We start from the raw sequence: 25,433 nt of genomic DNA, 5'->3' as shown, positions 1-25,433 counted from the left end.
GCAAACCGTGCCACGCCTCCGCCTCTGTCGTCACCCGGCTTCTCCTGCTTGTCTCTCTCTGGGTTTTACCTCCCGTCTTAGAGGGAAACAGTCAGGCGGGATGCAGTGCCTACCCTCCTCCAGTAGGACCTCATCTTAACCTGTTACACCTCCAATGAGTCTATTTCCAAATGAGCTCACATTCAGAGGTTCCCAGAAGGACAGGAATTTGGGGGGACACCATCCCACCCAGTACACCCCCTCTGCCACTGCTATCTGCTGCCCTCACTCCCCAGGGACTCAGACAACTGACACATAGTGTGTTTCCACATCCCAAACCTGTCATTGGCCTGAGGACATATGTCCACCCAAGTATAACTCATCCCAGGCCTGGCCTCTGGGTTCCCTGACCTCCTCTGCCCTGGTGACTCACTCCACACCACTCCAGCCACCCAATCCCAGGCTCCTCGTGGGGACTGCCGCCACCTGCAGTGGCTCTCCCCTGAAGCCATGCGCCCACACCGCCTCCTCCTGCCCGGGCTCTTGCCTCCAGATCCCCCATCCAGTAATGAATCTGTGGGAATTGCATTGTATCAGTCAACAAACATCTCTGCCCTTGTGGGGCCAACATCCGGTGCCCACACAGTGCCATCTCTGCACATCAGCCCTTCCCTCTGTGGGGCCCTCTTCCTCTTGGCATACGCCTTTCACCTCCATTTCACCTAACCCGGAGTCCACGACACCACCAGCCGCCCGCCATCAACCTGCACTCCACAGCTCCGCTGTCCCTCCTTGGCACCACCAGGAAAAACCCAATTCCAGACGCCCCTCGAGTGCTGTGCCATTGCCACCCAGCCTGGAGAGCCATACAGAGCTGCCAGGCCACCCTGCAGATTGGGCCCCGTGACGTTACCATCACAAACCTCCACCAGGCACTCCACAGCAACGGGTGCACACTGCCGGTTTCCCATCACTCCTGTCTCCCTCTTAACTCAGCAGCTCTCTTCCTTCCGAAACAACAGAAACCCCCTGAGGGGAAGACGCTGCACCCACCCCACCACGCCCACCTGTCTCTCCCACCTGCTTCCTCAGTAGAGGCTGTGCCTGCCTGGGAGCCCTGCTCCGGCTGTGGTCCTAGACACCCTCCCTGCATCCAATCTACTCCTCAGGGAACTCACTCTCCACTGCCCACTCTCACTCCCTCTTCTTCAATATTTCTACTGGATCCATCAGCGTTTATATTTGTTCACATCTCTCTCATTTTTAAAACAAAACAGGCTGGGCGCGGTGGCTCATGCCTGCAATGCCAGCACTTTGGGAGGCGGAGGCGGGCGGATCGCCTGGGGACAGGAGTACAAGACCAGCCTGACCAACATGGCAAAATCCCGTCTCTACAAAAATACAAAACTTGGCCAGGCGTGGTGGCAGGCGCCTGTAATCCCAAGTGGGAGGGTGAGGAGGGAGAATCGCTTGAACCCAGGAGGTGGAGGCTGCAGCGAGCTGAGATCACGCCACTGCACTCCAGCCTGGGTGACAGAGTGAGATTCTGTCTCTAAACAAACATAAACAAATACAACTCCTTTCCCATCACTCTCCTCTCCAGCTTCCATCACCTCTCCCCTCCTTCTCACAGCCAGACCACTTCCAGAGGGATCTCCACTGGCAGCCTCATTTTCCTTATCTCAGGGAAGCCCACCTTCCCCTGTGACTCAGGCCACTCTCACCAGCTTCCTGCTGACCACATCACAGGACCCCCGGACATGACAGGGTCTGGGTCTTGCATGCCCTGAGTGATGCTTTCTCCTTTCCCGAACATCCCTCCCTGGATTTCTTGGCCACACACTTTCTTCCTATCTTACCAGACCTTCTGCCAGTGCCCCTGGCAGCCCCTTTCCTCTGCTCCAGCCTCAGGGCTGTGCGAGGCACACCGACTTCTCCCCCAACACAGTCTGCCTTGGCCCATCCTCCAATCCAGTGCAGAATCACCGTCTGCAGTGGTCTCTCACACTGGAGCGGAGTCTCTCTGCCAATCATAACTCTTCTACTCTCCTTTCCAGCGATCAATATGGGCACAGACAGTCTGACCAACTGGACTTGCAGAGGCAGCTCTGGGCTCTTCTCACCACTTAGGGCTCTGACGAGAAGCCCACTGTTGACTGTGGAACCTGGCTGTCCCATCAGCTGCAGTGAGAGGCTGAGTTCAGTCATGTGCCGCGTTAACAACGGCATACTTTCTGAGAAATGCATTATTAGGAGATTTTGTCATATGGACACCATTGAGTGCATTTACAGAAATCTAGACAGTAGAGCCCACTACACACCTAGGCTGGAGGGCGCACCTATTACACCCGCGCAGCTTGTGGCTGTACTGCATACTGTAGGCAGGTAGAACACAGTGATAAGGACGTGTGCATCTAAACATAGCCAAACATAGAAGAGGTACAGTAAACACACGGTGTTACATGGGACCACCATCGTATACGCAGCCTATCACGGATGGAAACGCCATTATGCAGCGTGTGACTATAAGAATCAGGAAAACTGAAGGAGTTAATGAAGGAGGGGTAAATTTGGGCCAATAAGAGGCAGAACATAGAGAGCTAGCAGATACATTTCTTTCCTTTCCCCCAAAGGACTGTTCTGGCAAGCCATGATAGGTCTCCACGGCCTGTATGGAATGTACCGTGTGACTGGCAACCAGATGTTACACAGCAGCCACGGCCAGCTCGGTGAGGTGACCCTCACAATGGCTTTACCTTCACTGCTTCACTCACCTCTTTCTCTCACTCTTGGGGTCTGCACATACTTGGCAAGTAAGCTAAAGCACCTCCCATCGTAGACAAACACTATTCCACTTTTGAAAATGACATACCCCTTCACATCCACTGAGATGGTTCGAATCAAAAATCAAGTGGCAATAAGCGTTGATGAGGATGTGGAGAAACCAGAAGAACCCTCATGCCCTGCTGATGGAGGTTTAAAATCATGCTGCTGCTGCAGAAAGAGTACAGCAGTTCCTCAGATGATTAAACACAGAGTTACTGTGTGACCCAGCAATGGCACTCCTAGTAATACTACCCAAGAAAAATGAAGAGATGCATCCACACGGAACTTGGGCACACTTATAGCAACATTATTCCTAATAGCCAAACAGTGAAAACAACACAAATGTCCATCAGCCGGTGAATGGATAAACAAAATGTGGCCTATACATACAACAGAGTATTATTCAGCCATCGAAAAGGATGAAGTGCTGACATATGCTATGACATGGATGAACCCGGAGAACATTATGTCATATTATGCAATTTCATTCATATAAAAGTCCAGAACAGGAAAGCCATGGAGACAAGAATAGATCAGTGGATGCCGAAGGCTGGGGATAAGGGAGTAACTAAAGCATATGAAGGTCTTTTCTGGGGTGGTGAAGATGTTCTAAAATGAACTGTGGTGATGTGCAACTCTGTGGATAGACTAAAAACCATTGAATTCAGTTTAAATGGGTGAATTGCACAACACATGAATTGGCTCTCACAAACGCTGTTAAAAAATGGCGTAGTCCATATTGATTGCCTTTGAAAGATGTTCATGACCACTTAAGAACTGGATCCACTAATGCGAAGTATGAACCTATTTGTGTTTTTTTTAAATAGGCACATGTATGCATAGAAAAAATATTTGGAAATGCACACCTCAAAACATTAACAGTGGTAATCTCTAGGTGGTAGGATTATAAATAATTTCTTTTTCTTTTCTTTTTTTTGAGTTGGAGTCTTGCTCTGTCACCCAGGCTGGAGTGCAATGGTGCCATCGCAGCTCACTGCAACCTCCTTCTTCTGGGTTCAAGCAATTCTCCTGCCTCAGCCTCCCGAGTAGCTGGGATGACAGGTACACGCCACACACCCAGCTAATTTTTGTATTTTTAGTAAAGACCAGGTTTCACCATCTTGGCCAGGCTGGTCTTGAATTCCTGACGTCATGATCTACCAACCTCAGCCTTCCAAAGTGCTGGGATTACAGGTGTGAGCCACCTCGCCCAGAAGATGATTTCTCTAAAATATATTTTTCCACAATGTTTTACCACGACCATGTGATACTTTTATATAAAAATATATTTGGTAATCTACCTTGAGTATTTCTTACAAATGATTATTAATATTATAATAAAAAAACAGCAAGAACAGACTAAAGGCAAGATTGCCCACCACGTGACACCTGCAAGTCCTCAGGCCTCCCATGCGTGCATGACTCTTCCACATCCAACAGAGCTGCAGCAGTCCTGTTGCTCCCTTTCACCAGACCGTTTAGCACAGAGGCCACCACTGAGGGTTAGAGATTTGAGAAGGCAGGGCCAGGTGTTTAGCTGAACAACTGTCAACCTTCCTGGAGTAGGGCCACATCTGTGATGATTACCGTATAGTGGGGCAATTAAGAACTATACGGTGCCATCACAAACACATTTTCCTAAATGCTTAACTCAGAGTGGCTGACAGGGGCTGAAGAGAATGAACCCCATCACCTTCAACACGTAGCCCACAATTCACAGGGAAACGAAACCAACAACAGCCCTGCTTGAGGGTAAGCACATTTCAAGCTCCGAAAAGCTGTAAATGTGGTTACTGATATGGAGGCTCTTCTTCAAGGGGGTACACTCAAACTCTCCTGCTGTCTTTGCCCCGGGCTGCATTCCCTCATGGGGCCAGACTCCATAGGCACCTGGGTAAACACACATTGGGAACACAGTGACAATCTCTACCTAGCACTCAGAGGCCAAGCTGATGGCCCTCGGCAGGGTCCCCATGGACATCCCTCCCACAGGACATCTTGGTGGGTGTACCTGCAGCAGCCACACAGCCACAGGCTGCCTCTACGGCTCCAGGAGCTTCCATAGTTCATAACGTCAGTACAGATGAGAGGGGTGGACAGAGTTAGAGAGGCTGGGTTGAAGTAACACTGGCTTATTAGGTAGACAAGAAAAGAAGATGAAGTCAATAGTCTTTAACAAACCAACCAGCTACAGGAATAGATAGCCCCTTTCCATTTTGGAGACAACACAAAAATCTATTAATCTTAAATACTGTCATGAGGCAGGCACCTGCACATAGGGATCTAGCGTTGGAAATACCGGGGTAGTCTGCAAGGCCAGGCAGAATGGCAGGAAGAAAAGCCAGAGAAATCCAAATACGTCTTGGACCCCAGAAGATAGACCTACTGATTTCCGTGATGTCAAGAGCCCAGTGTACAGCGGCTGGACAGGTCGCTAAGAGATTTCACTTCTGCTTACTGGGTCTCACACACCTGGATAAACCAGTCATTGAAAGCTGACCTGCTGAAGAGAAGCTTTCGGCACTTGTGTGTTTCCTAATTGAATGGGTTACTCGCCTGCATCTCAGGGCCGGGGCTGCCATGCAGATGCGTCTGGGTGAGGTTAGCCGCTTGATTTAGATTAGTGTGCAGGACAGGAGCTCACAGTACAGGCTTCTGAAGGGTGCCCTGTGCATGAGGCAGCGCCCCACTGTACAGATGGGTCACCCTTCAGCTCACCAGGTTCCTAGCGCGCGACAGTGGGCGGCTTTTTTATTTTTCTTATTACAAACAAGTGTTCTATGTGACTGCAATGACACACCTATCTGGGTGTGTGATCCTCACGCACTTATGCAAGGTGGAGTGCAAACGATCACCAAGACCCAAACTGCAATGTTCCATGAAGTCAAAGCTGCTTGGAGTCCTTGGGAACGTGTACAGTGGTTAAGGGGGCTTGAGAGGAGTCAGGCTGGAGGGTGAGAACGTGACTCTGCGCTGCAGAGGGACCGCTGAGGGCCACACCCCCACTACGGTGTCATCCTCAGGAAATGCAATCGGATGCTCGCGAATTTCGCCCCCAAAGGGACTCAGAGCAGTCCCAGCTCAGGAAGACGTTTTTAACCTTGTGGCTTCGAGCCACAGCCCCAGGCTGAGGATGCCACATCAACGGCGCGACTCAAGTTGCTAAGCCTGCAGGGTCCCCCGGCCGAGCGCGGCTGAGAGCACAGCTTCCTCCCGCAGCCCCCGCTCATCTGCGCGGGGCACGGCCGCAGCTTTCATCCCGTCGGCGCTTCACACGACCCGGATGGGGGCTCTGAGCGGGCACGGGCCCGCCCCGACGGCGACCCGAGGGGCAAACACGATGGGGGCGCCATCCTTCTGACACTGTGGTCGCGATTTCATCTGCTCCTGGGCGGTGCGGGTGGTTTGCTCTCCAGGCGTGAGCAAGGGCCACGAGGGGCTGAGGAAAGGCCCGGCCGACGCAAGCCCGCCCTGGAGCTGCGCAGGGGCCGGCGCTGCCCGGGATGCCCGCGCGCTGGAGACCCGCCGCCGCCAGGCGCGGCGCAGAACACCCGGCGAGGGGAGCAGGGAGCCGGGAGCGGCGGCGCCGGCCCGCAACCCCGCCCTGTCCTCCCGCCGCCTCCGCCCGGCCGGACTGTCCCCTCCCACGCCCCCGCTCCCCGGCAGCCCCGTCGCCGCCGGCTCGTCCCGCTCGGGCCCGCGTGCCCCGCGGCCGCCGCGCGCCCCACCAGCACTGCCGAGCCTCCCGCCCGAGCGCGCGCGGGCCGGCGGTGGCGTGTGCACACGTCATATGGGCCGCCCGCCTCCCATTGGCTGCGGCCGCCTCACCAGACCGCGTGTGGACGGGCGCGCGGGCGGGGCGGGGCGAGCTCAGGCCACGCCCCTGGGCGGTGCGCGCGGGCGGCGGGTAGGCCGGGCAGCATCACGTGACGCGGGCTCCCCGTCCCGCCATATAAGCCCGCGCGCCCGCTGGGCGCCGCGGCCGCGCTTGGGGGCGTCCCGGGCCGCGACTCCTCCTTCCCCGCTGCCCCGCCTCCGCTCGGAGAGCCGCTGGCGGGCGCCCCTCAGCCAGGTATGCCGCGGGCCGGGGCGGGGGTCGCGGGCGGGGTTTGGTCTCGCTGCAGCCGATCCCCCCCGGAGGTGGGCGGACGCGGGACCCGCTCGGGCCGGGGGTGCTGCTCGCCGTGAGCGCGGGTCCAGTCCGCAGCCGGCCCTGGGCGGGCGCACGGGTGTGTGACCCTGGGGTGGCCCGGGTGCCGGGGTCCGCGTCTGGCGGGGCCTTCCTCGCTCTTTGTATCTTCCGCGTGAGCTTGATGACCCCCTTCTTCCAGGAAGCGCCTCTCGGACGCGGGTGACCGATGCCCAGATTGCACGACCACTTCTGGAGCTGCTCCTGTGCGCACAGCGGGAGGCGCCGAGGCCCCCCGCGAGCCAGCGCCGCGGGGCTGGCGGCCAAAGTGGGGGAGATGCTCAACGCCTCCGTGTCCGGGCCTTCCCTGCTGGCGGCCCGCGGTGCCTCGGACGCCGACCCCGCGCCCGGGGGCCGCAGCGCTGCGATGAGCGGCCCCGAGCCCGGCGGTCCCCACCCCAACACCTGGCATCATCGCCTGGTGCAGAGGAGCCTCGTGCTCTTCTCGGTCGGGGTGGTCCTAGCCCTGGTGCTCAACCTGCTGCAGATCCAGAGGAATGTCACCCTCTTCCCCGAGGAGGTGATCGCCACCATCTTCTCCTCCGCCTGGTGGGTCCCTCCCTGCTGCGGGACAGCAGCTGGTGAGTACCCCTCCTGGTTCTGCTGGAAGTAAAAAGGGTGTCTTTTCAGCCTGTAGGAAACCTGTACTGGAAACTGGAACTATCCACAAATTGAAAGTGTGCATATCCAGTGGCTTTAGAGAAAGGAAGGAGAGGGAGAGAGGACGGCAACCCCGAGGGCGGGTCCGGGCCACCACTCTGAAGTTTGAGGAGGCACAGGGATGGAGATGAGGCAGGCAGATAATGGGCTGTTCCAGCAGATGCTGTGCCAAGCTGACTGCGGGCCCTTCCCTCCTGGTGTCCGGGTACAGCCCCAGCTGTCATCCCGCGCCAGCCGCCCGGGATTGGCCGCCTGGGGAACTGGTGAGCAGCGGGGCTGAATGGCCATTGGTCGCGGCAGCAAACATGCTACCCGGCTGGATAACTGAAAACAAACCCGTCACATGTGTTCAGGGGGCGGTTGCCAGGGGAGCAACTTCTCAGCACTTCCTTTTGCCCGGTCGCTGAGTAAACTGTGGTCTGAAGCAAACTGTTTACCCCCTGAGCTGTTAGAGCTCTGAGATTACATTCTTAAGGAGAAGAGTAACCCCCTTATGGCGTTTAGATTTTCATACACCCAAGCAGTAGCATAGATGCTGTACAGCGTAACACGGGGTCAGTCTGAACTGCGGACGGGGGACTGCTGGGTATCTTTAGTAGAATTTCTTGGCTGTCATTGAACCGCTTTTACAGAAGTGTTGAGTTGATCTTGGCCCAGCAGATCACTTACTGCTTCTGTAGTCACACAGCATTTGTTTATTTAACAAACTTTTGTCGGGTGCTTTCTGCAGCCTCAAAAATTCTACAAGCTGTTAAAATATTAATAGAAAAGTGAGCACCACAGGCCCCTATCCTTAAGCAGCTTAGAGTCTGGTGGGGAAAACGAACGAGTGTGTAAGTGACTACAGTGCAGTACAGTGAGCATCCTGCTGCCTTTGCAGCTGACATTTGTCAGCTGACTGCTGACCAGAGGCTTCCTGTGCTTTGCTGTGTTCATTCCTTACAGCAGTGCCATGTGGAGCTTCATTTATAGATGTGGAAACTGAGTCACAGGTTAAGTCCCATCCAAGGGTGCACAGGTAGAAAGTGGCCCAGCCATTGTTGCCAGCTGTTCATGCTGCCTCAGCAGGCGTGTCGCCTGCGCTGTGGAAACACATTGCCTCAGTTGACCTACTGGAGACAGCGAGCAGCGAAGAGTTTTGTAACAGAGGGCTGTGTGTTCGAGAACTGGGACATGCGCCTGTGGTTATTAAGTGGTGGGTAATATTTCCATCTCTGTTCTCGGAGAGGTGGGATGCACTTTTGTTTTTTGAAACGCTTGTATGTGGCTGTGCTGACTGAACACTTGTGAGAAGTAGATCTAGATCTAAAATCCCGTGCTCCATATACATTTGGCAGAATTGTTTCTTTCCTTGAACCAAAAACTTGATCTTAGACATGAAATAGTTTGTAATTGAAGCCTCAGGGATTTCTAGGAATATCTGGACAATTTCTCATACTCGACTTTCTTTTTTAAACTATCAGCCAAGAGCATAAGTAAAATATTTCATAGTATATATATTTTTTTTACCTATTTAGTTTTTAACCTTAAAAGGTAAGATTAAGCTATAGCGAGTGAAGTAAAATTAATTTGGAGGGGGGATTCCGTTTTTCAAAATTCCAAAATTAGGACATGATTAAGTGTAATAGCTTGAAAACTGAACATTTTTTATCTGGATGTTTGACTAAACTGTGTTTCTTGTTTCTCAGTTGAACCTACAATGTGTGTTTCTTTCACACTAGACTGAGGGGAAACAATTGCAGGGCTCTTGGTCCTTGGCTACAGTTTCCAGTGACCCTTGTGTCCCTGCATCCAGCCCCGGCAGGCCAGCATCCCCACTCCCCACCACAGACATTCATTCCTGCCTTCATTTTTGCCATTTGCCTTCTCTCTGGAATCCCATTCCTTCCCACCTGTCCACATTCCAAGTTCGTGTCTATGAAGAACTTCCTAACTGTTCCAGACCACAGTGATCTCTTCTCTGTGTCCCAGTTACATAATCCTCATAATTTTACACATGAGAACACAAACATGCAGAGCCACGTCCCATCAGAGGGCAGGCCGTGCTTTGAGGCTGACTTTTCTCTCCTTGGTCTGGTGCTCTTTCCACAGCGTGGGGCTTGACTGTGCAGGAATCAGACAGAGAGTAGAGAAGCCGGCGTGGGGCTGTCTCTCCATCCTCGCCCACGAGCATGTGTGCACAGTAGGTGCTCAGTGTCTTGCACAGTACATGCTAGAACTCCGAAAATCAACTCCAGGGCCACTCTAGGGGCATGTGACCCAGACCCTCGAAGTTGCATCAGCAACTATGTATCTCATCACATGCCCAGTCCCAGTGTGGGGTGGGGGCAGGGGTGTCAGCTGTGCTGTGCAGGGAGTGGACAGATGCCAACCTTTTCATTGTGAGGTAGGAATCACACTGCATGAAAAGACAAGGTGAACCACATGGTCACTTACGTTTTCTGTGCTTTAGGCAAATGTGGATATTAAATATAAGGTTACACATTGCTCATATTCATGTGAATAGCCTCTGCTTGATTCATTTCTGTGTTTGCTAAGACATATTCAGCTACACTAAATAGTAGTGATTTTTAAAAAACTTTTCAAAACAGTACAATTTCGTGGGAGTGTTACTCAAAGAGAACAAGAATGTAAAATCAGTCTTAGCTATGAAGTTGTAGCTGATGGTATTTCTGGGAGGACTGGTTTGAGTGATGTGCCGTGTTACTAATGACCACGTGGAAATTCTGGAACTTAAGCCTGCTGTGTTCTAACTGTCATCTCTTTTTAAACAGCTGTTGTTGGCCTACTGTACCCCTGTATCGACAGTCACCTCGGAGAACCCCACAAGTTTAAGAGAGAATGGGCCAGTGTCATGCGCTGCATAGCCGTTTTTGTTGGCATTAACCATGCCAGTGCTGTATCCTTAAGTTTCTGTGCTATGTCTAGAGTATCTTTTTAGGTTACATATTGAAGCGTTCTTTTTGTCATTTTTAATGAATATTTCATATTCATACAGTATACTCAAATGACCCCATGTCATAATGCAAACATGATGGTGGCACCTGCCCATTTCAGATTACTAAAAAGAGAAAGAAGAATGGGGGCCATAGATGACTTCGTAGTTAAATATATTGTTTTATGGCCAAAATGCTGACAGAATTTTATATATAGCTTTCAGCAAGTTCATTCTTACGGTTTAGTTTGTGACTCAGTGCTAGGGAGATTTCAGGTGATCTTAATGATTAACCTCTTATCCAACAAATCCTTTCTTTAGCTCACTACACGGTTTTTATGGGCAGTTAATTATTTGTGATACAATAATTTTTTTAAAAACCATGTTTTTAACCGTGTGTGTGTGTGTGTGTGTGTGTGTGTGTGTGTGTGTTTAAGTGTTTTTGATCTTACTAAGAATCATTAAACTTTTCCTTAACTTTTGCATCACCAGAAACTGGATTTTGCCAATAACGTCCAGCTGTCCTTGACTTTAGCAGCCCTGTCTTTGGGCCTGTGGTGGACGTTTGATCGTTCCAGAAGTGGCCTTGGGCTTGGGATCACTATAGCTTTTCTAGCTACTCTGATCACTCAGTTTCTCGTGTATAATGGTGTCTATCAGTAAGTGTGTATTTTCAAATATTGACTTTGGAAAACACTTAACTTTCATAAAAACATCCATAAAGCTTAGATATTTTTATGTTTTATTTGGTTTTTAGATGGAATGATATAGAGTTAGGCATGAAATTCTCAAAAATGCTTCTATTCGTAACAATGCAAAGGAAAACCAAGTACTAGCAGTTACAACAATCCATTCGAATATTAACATTTTGTAACACTTCGTGGCTGATGCATTCTGCGTATCCCCATTACAGAGGATCTTTGATGCAGAATTGAGCCAGGCGAAATTGACTGCTAAGGCACAGTTTCTTTTCTTGCTCCAGGTACACATCCCCAGACTTCCTCTATATTCGTTCTTGGCTCCCCTGTATATTTTTCTCAGGAGGCGTCACAGTGGGCAACATAGGACGACAGTTAGCTATGGTAAGTGAAATGATCATATCATCTTCTCAAACTTCCATCTTTTTACCTTGATAGAATTATTGACATGATACATTCAAATTTGTATTTATATATTCTAGTTCAGATTCAAGTGACAATAACGGAAGAAAGCTTGTATTTAAAAATGTAGGTAATGATACCCAGGTAAAGGTTCGTAGATACATAAACTCATCATATTTTTTCTAGAAAGGAACTAGAGGTCTCGCGCTGCCCCTTCGAGTTGCAGGTGTGTTCGTTGTTCCGAATTTTCGTTAACTGCTATAGTAAGCAGTACAGAAAGTGACTGGTGGCTCCAGTGAATGGCGTGTGAGTGTCCCCTCCTCCATCACCATTGGGAGCAGATCTGGATGTCCTCATGCAGTGATACTTTGCTCCCTGAGCATCTGTCCGCAAGTGTTTCTTTTCACAAAATCAGAGTGGAGGCAGATGATGCTGGCCTCTTAGTCCACAGCCAAGCAAATGGAACTGAGGCTGCAGAGTCTTTCTCAGGCCAGGGCAGGGCCTGGTTCAGGTAGACGGCACCCTTCTGTGGGGCAGGTGACCCTGGGCATGGAGAAGCGGTGACGAGAACACGGCTGCACGTGGCTGGGTCACCATGTAGACGGACGTCTTGCCTGATCATTGCACCTGTTGTTCCTGCAGGAGAAAACAGCATTACCCTGAAAAGCTTCTCTCACAGCCCCCCTGAGGGAGATGGAAAGGCAGATGAATTCCAGTATGGCGTGAGCAGTTTTCATTAGTTAAAAATTGGCATCTGAGCACTTTAATCTAAAAAAAAAATAGAGATGGACTTTTAAATGTTATTGACTTTGACTGGCAAGCTGAAATAAAGTGAATTAAAAAAAAATCTAGAGCTGTTGCTCTTGGAGATAAGCTCTGGGACTTTCTTGGATAACTTATCTTGGTGCCTCATGCTATTTTTAAAACAGTACATTTATTTTTCCCAGCTGATACCCTTCTGTGAGGAGTTGAATTTGAAGGCCACTTGGCTGTTTCACAAAAGCAGAAGTAATTGCAAGTGGAATTTGTGCCGTTCCACTGGTTACTGAGTCTCTACTGCCAGATTTCTCATGATGGAGAAGAAATGACTCTGCTTGCCTTTTTTTTTTTTTTTTTTTTTTGGAGACAGAGCTCACTGCGTCACCCAGACTGGTACCATCACAGCTCACTGTAACCCTGAACTCCTGGGCTCCAGCAGTCCTCCTGTCTCAGCCTCCTGAGTAGCTGGAATTACAGGCACATGCCACCATGCCTGGATAATTTTTCTACTTTTTGTAGAGATGGTATCTCCCTGTGTTGTCCAGGCTGGGCTTGAACTCGTGGGCTCCAGTGATCCTCCCACCTTGGCCGCCTAAAGCACTGGGATTATAGGCGTGAGCCTGGCGTTGCTTTTTTCAATATTAAAAATCTGGTTGGATGGTCCCACATGAAAATAGCACATTGCTTCTGTGGATTCACCTTCATCACTGTTAAGTCTTCAGAGGAGAGCTAGGCAACTCCATCACTGCTTTCTTGCTTTCAGTTTTTGTTTCAGTGCTCTTTGGGAGAGAATTCCTAACTTTTAGAATAAAACTGCCCTCAACCAGATTGACTATTTATACATTATAATTAAAACTTGAGTAACATTTAAAGAGTTGGTTATTTGTGTACAGTAGGTTGATGCTGTTATATGTCAAGGCTTTTTAAATTAGTTTTAAGAAACAAGCATTATTTTGGTGGAAGAAATTTCACAACATTCATAAGTTCTAAACATCTAGAAATAGTTGGAGGAAACATTTTCAGTTTTGAAGGTAGCTTCATTAAGTAATTCCTGCTGTGCTCCTTTGATCCTTACAGAAAAAAATGTTAGATAACTCAAAATAGGATAGTGGTGTAGTTATAATTCTCCCTACTTCAGATTTCTTTCTATCCTTTTTATTCTTTAAACTTAGGGGAAAATGTTTGGTTGTTCTCACTGTATCTTAAAACCTGCAGGAGAGAGGTCGCCACCCTAATCTCCTTCCCTCCTGGGCAGGCACATGAAACTGAACTCTCAGGGCTCTAAGCCCAACCCCGCCCCCTGCCGTTTTTATTCATAAAAAACGTACCCTTACCTCTGGATCCCAACTATTCTTTTTTCTCTTCAACATTAGAAAACTCATTTCCATCCATCAAACCAAGGACATGGCTCAGGGTCTTCACACTGCGGTCCTCTCCCTGGCGCTGTGTCCCTTTCTAGGACGTGGCTCAGGGTCTTCACACTGCTGTTCTCTCCCTGGCACTGCGTCCCTTCCTTAGGCTGTGCCCCTTGACATTCGCATTCGTGGTATTTTCCTCCAGGGCAGCCTTCCCCACATTCCACTGTTACCCACAAAATGGAAGTGGCTGGATATTCTAGGGACAGTATCTAAGAGCTACTGGTTTAAGATCAAAACCTACACTGGGTAAGGCTTTGTGAAGGGAGGTGTCGTGAGTGAAGTTGATGACCACCTGCAGGTGAAGAGATTCAGAGGCTCAGTTCAGCACTGTGGCCAGACTCGCCCAGATCCAGGGTCACTGGAGGTCTGTGTTTGGTGCTGATGGTTTTGCCCAGTGCACTTGACACCCTCTCATTCTTAGCTGTCTCAGTTCTCCTAAAATGCCTTTGTTCTAACTTTGGGTTCCCTCCGTTAAAAAGAAACAGTTACTTGCAAGAATAACCATGCTGAAAAGTTACAAGTTGGCTTTGCTTACAGTTATATGGTCTCCTAGCTCTGGAACGTTTCCCCCACATGCCATTGTCCTTTGTGTCCGAAAACACAGCAGAAACGTTTGTTATCAGCCTATATTGTTGTTGTTGTTGTTGTTTTGTTTTTTGTTTTTGAGACGAAATCTCATCCTGTCGCCCAGGCTGGAGTGCAGTGGCGTGGTCTTGGCCCACTGCAACCTTCACTTCCCAGGTTCAAGCAGTTCTGCTGCCTCAGCCTCCCGAGTAGCTGGGACTACAGGCACATGCCACCACGCCTGGCTAATTTGTGTGTGTGTATGTATATTTTTAGTAGAGCTGGGGTTTCACTGTGTTAGCCAGGATGGTCTCGATCATCTGACCTCGTGATCCACCCACCTCAGTGGTTTCTGTTTGTTTGTTTTTGAGACAGAGTCTTGCTCTGTCGCCCAGGCTGAAATGCAGTGGAACAATCTTGGCTCACTGCAACCTCTGCCTCCTGGGTTCAAGTGATTATCCTGTCTCAGCCTCCTGAGTAGCTGCGATTACAGGCGCCCACCACCATGCCCAGCTAATTTTTTATTTTTGGTAGAGACGGGGCTTCACCATGTTGGCCAGGCTGGTCTCGAACTCCTGACTTCAGGTGATCTGCCCATCTCGGCCTCCCAAAGTGCTGGGATCACAGGTGTGAGCCACCGCGCCCGACCCAGCCTGTATGTTTAAAATAAAATAATGAGTCTATAGCCACCAATTACAGAATTTGGAGTTGTCGCTGTTTGTAGCCTCAAGTCTTAAGAGTAGGCTGCAAATCGCCAGCAGCAGTCAGGCCCGTCCTTCCACTGTCAGCCCCACCGGGACACCTGGAGGTAGAGTCCCGCCCACCTGAGTGTTAGCTTGGGATTTAATTTGCTGTCCTGTGTTAGATTGGCCTGACTCAGCTGCTCATGATAATAATACTATTACTGTTACTGAGGGCTTCCATTGATGGGCTCTTACTGCTGCACAGGAGGCATTGTGCTAAACATTTCCATCATTGGCCAGGTTAGTCCTCATAACACAACTCTTTGAAGTAGAAACTATTATTAGCCCGTTTTTAAATGGGGAAATTGCAGCTTAGGAAGATTAAAAAACTTGGCTAGGTGCGTGGTGGAGGTGGACCTGGCAGCCTGCTTCTCGTTGGTATACCACAGTGCCCTTTCAGCACATGGCTTGCACCTGCCTTCACCTGGACGCAGGTTTACAGCAGCCTGCGTTCGTGTCTGGGTTGCCATTGAAAATATGTCTCCGTTAGGCAATGCTTCAGGTCCCCCTGGGCTGGTTGTCATTCACCTCTGGCGTCTGTGTTCTTAGCTAAGGCCAGGCCTCACTGGCCTCTGTAGACCATGGATTCTAAAAGTCTAGTCCCCATTTGTTTATCTGCACATTCGTGAACAGGGAGTAAAACGCCATGACCAATTTTATTTCCAGGTTGCTGGCAAGAGTTTGCTCTTTGTCTTCTCATTGCAGTTTGTATAGAACCCTCCAGTGCTCATATTTACCTGTTGGCACTGCTTTCACATTCCAGTTCCTAGAAGCATGTGTGTTTGCTAGAAGGTCTTACTGTGTGTTCCGGGGTAGTAACTGGCATACCAAAGCCCCTGGGTGACTTGACCCAGACTCCTGACTTTACCTGTCTGTTCAGATGAGAGGATCTTGGGGTTTTCTGGATGAGTAATCTCCTTCGTTGCTGAAGGTGAGGAGCTCAGCTCCTTCCTCTTAAAGTGAACAGAGGGCAATTAAGTAACAGGGGGCGGCACAATTCTGAGGGAAAAAAATGTGTACAGAGGTTTCTCCTCTGCCCTTTAGCAGAAGCTCTGCGGCCTCTGGAAGGTCGTGTAATCTCTTCGGGTCTGCTGCCTTATCAGTGAGACACTGCAGTCTATTGAGAATCTGCCCTGCAGTGCCTGGTCGTAGTAGTTAACTGTAGTGTCTACCTCTCAGAAGCTCTGTGAGGGTCAAATGAGAAAGAATATGTAGAAAGGATTCCCAAACTGTGAAGCTCTGTGTGAACTGAGGGCAGAGTTATATTCAGTATTACAAAGCATGACCTATTTCCAACGTCTGTTTCAACAAACTGCTGCTAAGGTGGGTTATAACACAGGCATCAGATACTAATAAAGGTCTGTGGCAGAAACCTCCCTTCAGATAAAGGTTCACTCCCTTAAATGCAATTAGAATTTTCAGGAACACCTGTCATACCATAAGCATCACCATGCTTTGATAAAATTGGGTGTTTCCTTTCTATAGATATTAATTTAATCATGCTTTCACCAACAGCTTACACTTATATCTAAGCTTTGTATAAGGGCCTTAGCAGTCCTGATTTCACTTGAGGCAGAGAATTCTCGTAATTTTGCAGGTGAGAGGTGCGGCTCACTCCTCAAGTGAAGGTGGTGCAGGGGAGCCGGGAGAGCTGCAAGAGCTGGCCTTGGGCTCGAGTTCTCTCCACGTTTCCCACGTCTCAATCCTGTTTCTTTCATCGAAGAAATTTTTAATCTTTCCCATGTTAGGACCTACTTAGTTGATAATTAAAATATTTATACATTTAGTGCTAACTTTCTCTTTTCTTCCCCTTCTACACATAGGGTGTTCCTGAAAAGCCCCATAGTGATTGAGTCTTCAAAACCACCGATTCTGAGAGCGAGGAAGATTTTGGAAGAAAATCTGATTGTGAATTATGACAAAGATTATCTTTTTTCTTAATCTACTTAAATGGGGCTGACTGTACAAATGACTCCTGGAAAAGTGTTCCCCTAGTCTAGAATAGGGAAGTGGAGAAATGACGACTCAGCCTGAGGTCCTGCCGTGCCTGGCTGCACTGGCACCTGTCTGGGCCCCGGAGCATTCTGCCTGGGCTGCGTGGCTCAGGCAGGTGGCAGTTTCCCAAGTATTAGATTTCATTCATGTGATTCAAACAAGTTGCCATGTTTCAAAGCCTTGAACTAAGACTCAATTACCAACTATCAGTTTTGTATCAGTGCCCAAAGGAGGTAGGCTGATGGTGCTTAACAAACATGAAGTATGGTGTAATAGGAATAATATTTATCCAAAAGATTCTTAAAAATAGGGTTGTGTTTAAAAAAGAAGAAAAGCAGCAGTGATTTTAGAGAGGCATGCCCTAAGCAGGGTGGCGGTGTGGCCACACTTCACGGTCATGCACGTTCATCCTGCAGTGGCGTGTTTTCACCGTCACACGTGCGTGTGTCAGCAGTGAGTCAGCTGTGCTTTTCATGCCACCCATGGAAGTTTGTGTAGACAATCTTGCTGAGCAAAAGGCAGTGAAAAGTCATGGTTCCCACACTGCGATATATTGGAATTTTCACCTCAGTTTATGAAGTTTATTTCGAAATCCATGATCATCTAAGAGTGAATACCTGTCCGCCATGTATTTCAATCTTAGTGAGCCAAATTTTTTATTTCTTTGTTACTACAGAATAGAGGTGACTGGTCTTTTTCCACAGCCCTATGGAATTTGCAATCTGTGATTGCCTTGTAAAAAGGAGAGTGCGTATGTCACTGCATTGAACATGTGGTATTTCTAAATATTCCATGATATTGGTGAGCACAATGTATTCATTAATGGCATAGACCATACCAGACCTAATTTGCAAGTATTGGGTCTTGAAAACTTCAAGTGCAATGTATATGAAAACCAATCTGAGCCTTGTATCTCTTAAATATTTATTTTTTTTAACGTAGAGATGTCGAGAGAAGGGTTCTCCATTTCAGCACTGCATGGAGGAAACTCGGTGATTTCTTTCCGTTGTCAAGTCCCTTTCCTGTTATACCTTCCTTCCACTGAACCCTCAACCTTTGAAATACTCCAGTTTTGTGGGTTTAGTAATTTTTACTTACAAATTTACCTTTTTGTATTTCGCAATTTACACGTGTTTGGGTTGTTTTAAATTCTGTGAAAGGGGATTGATTAAAAGACTCCTTTTAAATGGTAGCCCCCAGTCAGCAGAATGGAAGCTTAGAGGAGCCCTCCTGTGAGCACTGGTCTTTGTGTTTGGTTTTGTGTATGTGATGATCTTTGCTGGGGTTTTTTTGCTTTGTTTCAAGGGAAACGTCTTGGAGTAAATTTTAAGTTCTGAAGCTAATTTGTTTTAGAGGAATATTATTTAAAAAACAGGACCATTCTGAACTTTGGAATGATCCCTTATAAATTTTCTGAATGTGAAAACAATTAGTTCCTTGAAAAAAATTTACAATGAAGATGTCGGCATTTTATTAAAAAAACCAGAAGTTATTAGATGAAAGCAGTGAGTGAATCTTTACAACAGACTTGATCATGTACAAACAGTAAGTCTTTCCTAAACTGGAAGTCAATCTGTATCTGTTAGAAATAATGTAGCCAAAAAAAATGTAAATTTGAAGATTTTTTTTTTGCCAATAGTTTATAGCAAATATATGAACCAAAGTGATTTAAGTTTGTAAAAATGTAAAATAGTATGAACAAAATTTGCACTATACCAGATTTGAACATCTAGTGAGATGCACATTCATACTAAGTTTTCAACATTGTGTTCTTTTTGCATTCATTTTTTACTTTTATTAAAGGTTCAAAACCAAGTGTTGTATTTATGTTTGTTTGCTTTTTTAAAAAAAAGGTGGGATGGTATTCTCTGTGCGGGACGTTAGAATCTGTAATGGAAAAATATTTTACCGTTCTTCAAATTTTACTGAATTTTAACACAACCTCTTGGGAAGTGTCATTTGAATCATCCCTCAATACCTGCAGGGGATTGGTTCCAGGATGCCCCATGTATGCCAGAATCTGCATACTCAAGTCTGGCATTTGGCCCTACAGAACCTGCATACCCAAAAAGTCAGCCCTCCATATAGATGGGTTTCACATTTGGCAGATAAACCACGTTTGGCTGGAAAAACTCCATGTATAAGTGGACCCAGGTTTAAAGCCTGTGTTGCTTAAGGATCAACAGCATGTGTTTTCCTTACGGCGGAAAGTTAAATGCAGCGCAGGCTAAATGGAACCCGCCACCTTACCTCCTCACCACAGGCACCCCATCTTCAAGCGGAGGAACAGGCTTGCCTGTCTCACAGCTGCAGCTCCCCTGCTGCCAGCTGGGGTGGCTGGAGTTATTTGCTCTCACCAGCTGTCACCATGGGATGAGAACTGAAGATTTGTGTTCAGCACCCAGAACATTAAAGCTGTGCAGGTTCAACATGACTTGCAGTTGTGAAATCGCATTTCAATACCAGCAGAGAAAGGCCTTACCTGACATGTACCAATACATTTCATAATACAGTTCCAAAACAATAGGTTTTTACTACATTTTAAAACATAAAACATCCGTGTATGGAAAAACTGGTAGGGCTTATGATGAAAACATTTCCCTCATTACAGAGACTTGATATTTGCCTGAGATTAACCCAATTTATGGAACTCTGTTGTAGGAATGCCTACTGAAGTAGTCGAAATTCATGTTTTACAATAAGTTTTGGAAGTTAAACCTTTCCTGGAATTTTTCTGGTCTATTGAGCCAGTGATAAGAGTTATACCATTTCATTAAGGGTAAGGTGTGTCATTTACAAAAGATTTATTTGTTTGCTTCTTTTCAACTGAATGAGCAAGGCTGAGTAAATAGGAACTCAAGATAGATTCAAGGATGCTTTGTTGAGCTAGTTTTAAAAGCCACCTGTGACCTTGACGTAAGGAACATTTCTGGCAGATTGGTTTAAATGAATTAGATCTAATCATTTGGTGACCTGGCATTCTCCCCACGCTTGAAATACAGACATTTCCTTTATTCTGGTGGTAAAAAGAAATGACAGGAGGAAACGATTCTAAATCTTAACTTGCCTTTTCTACTTTACCTGTTAAAACAGACCTTTTTACTAAGAATGTTCACTTTCTGAGAGTTTCAGATTATCTCTTTGTAATAATGTAACTTTAGCATATAAGCCCTTGTAGGAATATTCTCTTTGAAGGGTATTAATGTTGTAAATGTTAATGAAGATATTAAAATTCAGCCTTAACACTTATTATGCAATAAGAAGCTGGTCTAGTCCTCGCTAATCTACCACTTTGCTTACTCTTAGAGTGAGGTGAGCTTATAAGCAATAAATTAGCCACAGGAGGGATTTCATATTGATTCATAAATGTAGTCAAAATTTGCAAAGAAAGGTAAGAAAAAGGTGCATGAAATAAATCCAATTCCTAATACCCAAACATGGGGCCCGGTGGACTTCATAAATCTTGGTAAGATTCACACCTGAAGAATTGCTTCCCCGAGCACTTATAAAAACAACAGTGCCTGGCACGAGGTAAGCTCTCCACATCCTACTTTCCCTTCTTCCCCCAGTTTTCTCGGGGAAGAAGAAATGTGCTGAGATAGTGCCTTAGGTAGAGTAGTGCCAGTCTAGGTTTGTAATTTTCAAGACCAAAAAATGGTCACATAACATGAAAAGTGTTTTTTTCTTACTATTTCCACGTATTCAGCACTTCATTTTTCTGAGTGTTTGACACCCCTTTTCCTCACTGTTCTCCACATTCCCAAGTTCAGGAACAGAAGGAAGATGGAAGATGAGGTCAAAAACACTGGGTCCATAGAGGTCATTTCCTCATCAGAACCTAGCTCTTCGTATTTTTTTCTATGTTTTCTCTCAGGCAGGTTTTTCATTTAAAATCATAAGTGTCTTCCTGTTCATCCCTTGGACCTCACTGAAGGGTCATCCCTGGCTGTTCTCTTCACATCAAACCTCCTGGAGTTCCTCCAGGCTCAGAGCACTTGTTCTTGCGGCCACCAGAGCCCACCTGAGTTGGGGCTGTCAGGCTGCTTTCCTCCGGCAGGCCAGATCCCTGGGAGGGAGAAGCCACCTCCTCGCTTGTCCTATCCTGGTGCCTCACCCTGGCCTGGATCCTGCTTCATAACACGTGCATGCATGCTGGAAGGTGGTGATGAGATGACTTCCCCCACTTGGTCACCAGCCATCCAGCAAATGTTCCTGGGTGCCTGTCATGACAGAGGCAGGCACATGGGCTGTCCACGGTCCCATCCTGTTGCCAACAGCCCTTGAGTTCCCTTCCGATTTGTGATCTCCAATCTGCAGGGGAAGAGATAAATAAAGCTGTTAGAATCAATCATACAATTAAAATCTGAGTCAAGATCCAGGGAGGATTCCTCCAAGTGGAGTGGATGAGTTTCAGTGGCAGGCTTTGTTTTAACACTGACGTGAGCTCTTACAGGATTCGGGATTCTTTTTCCCAGGAATGGCGTTGGAAGCCTGCTGACCCATCCACACCCTCCTGCCCTGTGGCCCTGGTGCCCAGCAACCACCACATGGCCAGTGTGACGCCCACAGGCCCAGGAGGAAGCGCCCGCAGGCAGCAGCGGTGCAAAGCCCACGAGCGCCCTCACAGCCTTCGCCCAGTCTCACCTGCCAGCCAGCCCTTCCTGGGTACAAGCTGATTCCTTAGGAATTCCATCTTTGCAAGGAGGAAGGCTGCTTGCTTTGACATGTGATATCTGTCCCTGCCCTTCAAAATTTGTTCTCATGTGCCATCAACTGCTTTCAAACCCAGCCCAATTTTCTTTTGTGCCCAGGGGCCTACAGACCCAGGCCAAGATACATGTTTGGCATCCCTTTTCTCCTCATTCCATGTCAAACACGTTAGCTGCAAAGACCCAGCTAGGGCAGGGTGAGTGTGAGCAGATCACTGCGAGAGAAAGATCCAGGGCCAGGAGGGCAGCAGTGTTACGGACCCTCGCCAGCCTTGATCCTAAGGAGCCGCTTCCTACTGCCTGTTCCTTGTCCCTGCCAGCCCAGGAGTGGCATGTGAGCCCTTCCACAAGCCCGACTCGCTGGGCCAGTTCTGGGCTTCCTGCCCTCACCTCATCACACATCGCTCTTCATGTCTTCCTCAAACACCCAGACAACTGTAGGAGTCGCCTGAAGAAAGGTCAGCACACCTACGAATCACGCGGAAGACCGTTTCAGAGTTTCACGCATCCATCAGGAGGGAGAGTCTGCACCGTATTAATCTTGCCAGGACTGGAAATAAATCGTGAGTCCTTTTATTAAGGTGGGCACTTGGAAAAGCCCTTTCCTAAGTCTCTCTTGAATGAAATTGTTGTATTTCCTAAGCTCTGCATACAGGTATTTGCAATTATTTGATTGTTCATTTCGAAACCATGGGGAAAATGTTCTTAAACACTTACTGTGTACCAGAAATCACGCTGTGCACTGGGAGCCTGGCGATATGCAAAGCAGATTCCTGCCCAAACGGGAGCTTCAGAAATCTACCCGTTCACCAGAGATCCAGCTTACGCTTCTGGAGACTTAATATGCTTTCGGGACACTGTTTCATCTTAGTAACCCCAGTTTCCCCCCATACTAGACATTCAAAAGAAATTTATAAATGAAAGGAAAGAATAAAAACAAAAGAAAGATGGGGGGAGGGAGGGGGGCCGGCTGTCAAATGTTCAGGTGCTGGGCATTATAAAACCAAGCTTTAACTTGAAAAAGCCTATAACCACCTACCAAATTCAGATGCAGCCTAGCGTGCCCTTGGCGCTCTGGCAGTGAGAAGGAAGTGGCGCGGGGGGGAAGTGTCGCCTGTCAGTGCTGGTGTGCCTGTGCTGGATCCACAGGCTGCGAGCTGGTCCATCCTGGGCCATATTTCTCTGGGATCTTATGTTCTTCGCTCTGTTATGGTTTAAATCGTGTCCTCCCACACAAGAAGATCTGCCCGAGTGCTAACCTCCAACGTCAATGAATGTGCCGTTATTTGGAGATAGAGTCTTTGAAGAATGAACTAATTTAAGATGAAGTCATTAGGGTCCTTCTAGAAGGGGGAAACTTGGACGGGCATGCCTGGAGCAGATGGCACAAAGAGACACAGAGAGAAAGCCACAGGAAGACAGAGGACGGAGGGGTGCAGCTGCGGGCCGGACAACGCCTGCCGTTGTCGCAGACAGGGAGAGGGACGCACTGCTCCCTGCGCCTTCGGAGGGAGCCAGTGAGCCCGCACCTCCATCTCGGACCTCTGGTTCTCCGAGCTGTGTAACAACAAATGTCTGCTGTTTAAGCCACGTGGTCTGCGGTGCTTTGCTGGGGCAGCCCCAGGGGACTAAGCATGCACCACGACCTCAGTCCCAGCTTGAAGGCCATGCGTGCTGAGGGGGCTTCAAGCCCGCTTGGGTCTCCAGCTTCAAACAGGAAGGTAGAAGGCAGCTGCGATGCCCCTGCTTCCCAAGGAGTGTGGAGGCAATGACAGGTTCTCAGGCAATTGTCTAGAGGAGCCTCAAGAGGCAGCCCTGCACCCAGAACTTCCCTCAGCAACTGTGCGGGCAATGAGGGGGGCGGGGAGGAACGCCCCAGCCCCGGCATGAACGCACAGCTCCCGCGGGTGTAGGTGAAGCCTGCTGAGGCCTGAGCAAGGGTGCAGGGGGCAGAGCGTGGGAGGCAGAGACTCCTGACGGGCTCAGGGCACTCTCACCATCAGGGTGTTCTATGTTAGGTGGGAGAAAGATGCAAAGTACTTCAGAATATTTCCACTAAAAATGGTTAAATATACGAGTCCACTATTTGAAGCAAAAGCTTCTGTTATTTGGAAAATGTCCTCGTGTGGAGCCCCTTATTTCCAGCAGGGTGAGGACGCCAGGACACCGAGGCCAGGGCCATGGAAGATGGGTGCTGAAGGGCTCTCCTTAGCAAGCAGGGGAAAGTTTGCTAGTCCTGTGTAAACATATTTGGCTCAGATGAAAATCAGCACGAAGCAGCAGAATTTCAACACCCAGTGTCAAATTCTCCCCCCAAGCAGATCAGTCTCCTTTCAGTAACCAGCCTCTAGGCAACCGACTGAAGAAAACAAACAAAATACGAAGAACCAAAAGCACCTTTCTACCACAGCACATGGGCTGTGGAGGCACCACACTCAGACTTAAGCAAGGTTGGCAGCCGGGCCTCCCCTGTGGGCCAGCAGCTTTCCTTCCCGGGGGCCCAAAGGGCACTCCCACGGTGGACTCCGTGGCTGGAATCCTCTCTGTTATTTGGAATGCGATCATATCACAGACCAGAATGTCTTTGGACGTGTCCACATGCACCCCTTCCACACCACTTCACAGCCCAGAAGCTCCAGTGCCCTGGCCCTGCCTGCCCCCAGCCACTGTGCCTCGGACCCCCCATTGTCTTCCATGCCCTGCACAAGGGCACCCATTGTGATCTTTTCATAAGGGGGTCGTGCCCCTGTTATGCTCTCACTGTGAGCCCCGTGTGTCCAATTCACATCATTAGACCCCGCAGTGCACTGGTCCTGGTGCCTGTCCCTGTAGGCTGGGGCCCTTTTGCAGTGGAGCCCTGCCGGACTCCCCAGACCTTCCTGATAACTGAAGCCCCATGGCCTAGAGGGCTGGTACTTCAGATGACCCTCCAGGGTTCTGAGGGTGTCTCCCCAGAGCTTTGGGGTGCTATGAATAGACCCTTGACACAGGCTAATGAGGCCCGCTCCCTCTGTTTGAAGGTATCCTAGTCCCAGACTCTGCTCCGTTTTGCCTGGCTGACTCTTTCCCTCTCTCAGTGGAGGAGGCCTCCTCAGTGCCTCTGCAAGCCTCAGGTCAAGTCCTACAGTGGAGACAAGGAAAGAGAGAGCTGGTACATCCTTCCTGAGACCAGGCTCAAGTCTAGGTCTTCATCTCTTCATAGCTACCTGAGCTTGGGATCATGACCTCTCAGTATTCCATTTTTGTTTTCTGTGACATGGGAATAATAATAGTACCTACTCATAGGGCTGTGATTGCCTAACAAGAATATAAGCTTAACAAATATTAGTTATGACCATTGTCATCACCATCATCATCACCATCACTAACATCATTACCATCATCACCATCACTATCACCATCATCACTATCATTATCATCACCATCATCATCACCATCATCATCACTATCACCATCATCATCACTATCACCATCATCATCACTATCACCATCATCATCACCATCACTATCACCATCATCATCACTATCACCATTATCATCACTATCACCATCATCA

At 48.4% G+C, this 25,433-nt stretch overlaps 1 protein-coding gene across 3 annotated transcripts; it reads left to right on the top strand.

Moving 5' to 3' along the window:
• The first annotated feature begins 6,677 nt into the window (after window positions 1-6,677).
• Window positions 6,678-18,983, top strand: INSIG1 (insulin induced gene 1). Of its 3 annotated transcripts, XM_032244920.1 has the most exons (7): window positions 6,678-6,877; window positions 7,137-7,575; window positions 10,429-10,553; window positions 11,082-11,248; window positions 11,572-11,671; window positions 12,637-12,707; window positions 16,997-17,114. In XM_032244920.1, the coding sequence occupies exons 2-7, from the start codon at window positions 7,164-7,166 to the stop codon at window positions 17,112-17,114; spliced, it is 993 nt and encodes a 330-aa protein (XP_032100811.1). In that variant the 5' UTR covers window positions 6,678-6,877; window positions 7,137-7,163. The 3 variants fall into 3 exon arrangements, with proteins under 3 accessions (XP_032100811.1, XP_032100809.1, XP_032100810.1); XM_032244918.1 differs by lacking the exon at window positions 16,997-17,114 and having other exon boundaries at window positions 12,637-12,852; XM_032244919.1 differs by lacking the exon at window positions 12,637-12,707 and having other exon boundaries at window positions 6,682-6,877; window positions 16,997-18,983.
• Window positions 18,984-25,433: the final 6,450 nt, after the last annotated feature.

This window comes from Sapajus apella, unplaced genomic scaffold (assembly GCF_009761245.1).
Source record: "Sapajus apella isolate SASKATOON/1434 unplaced genomic scaffold, GSC_monkey_1.0 scaffold56, whole genome shotgun sequence".
Taxonomy (NCBI): domain Eukaryota; kingdom Metazoa; phylum Chordata; class Mammalia; order Primates; family Cebidae; genus Sapajus; species Sapajus apella.
This window is presented reverse-complemented; position numbering and strand designations above follow the sequence as displayed.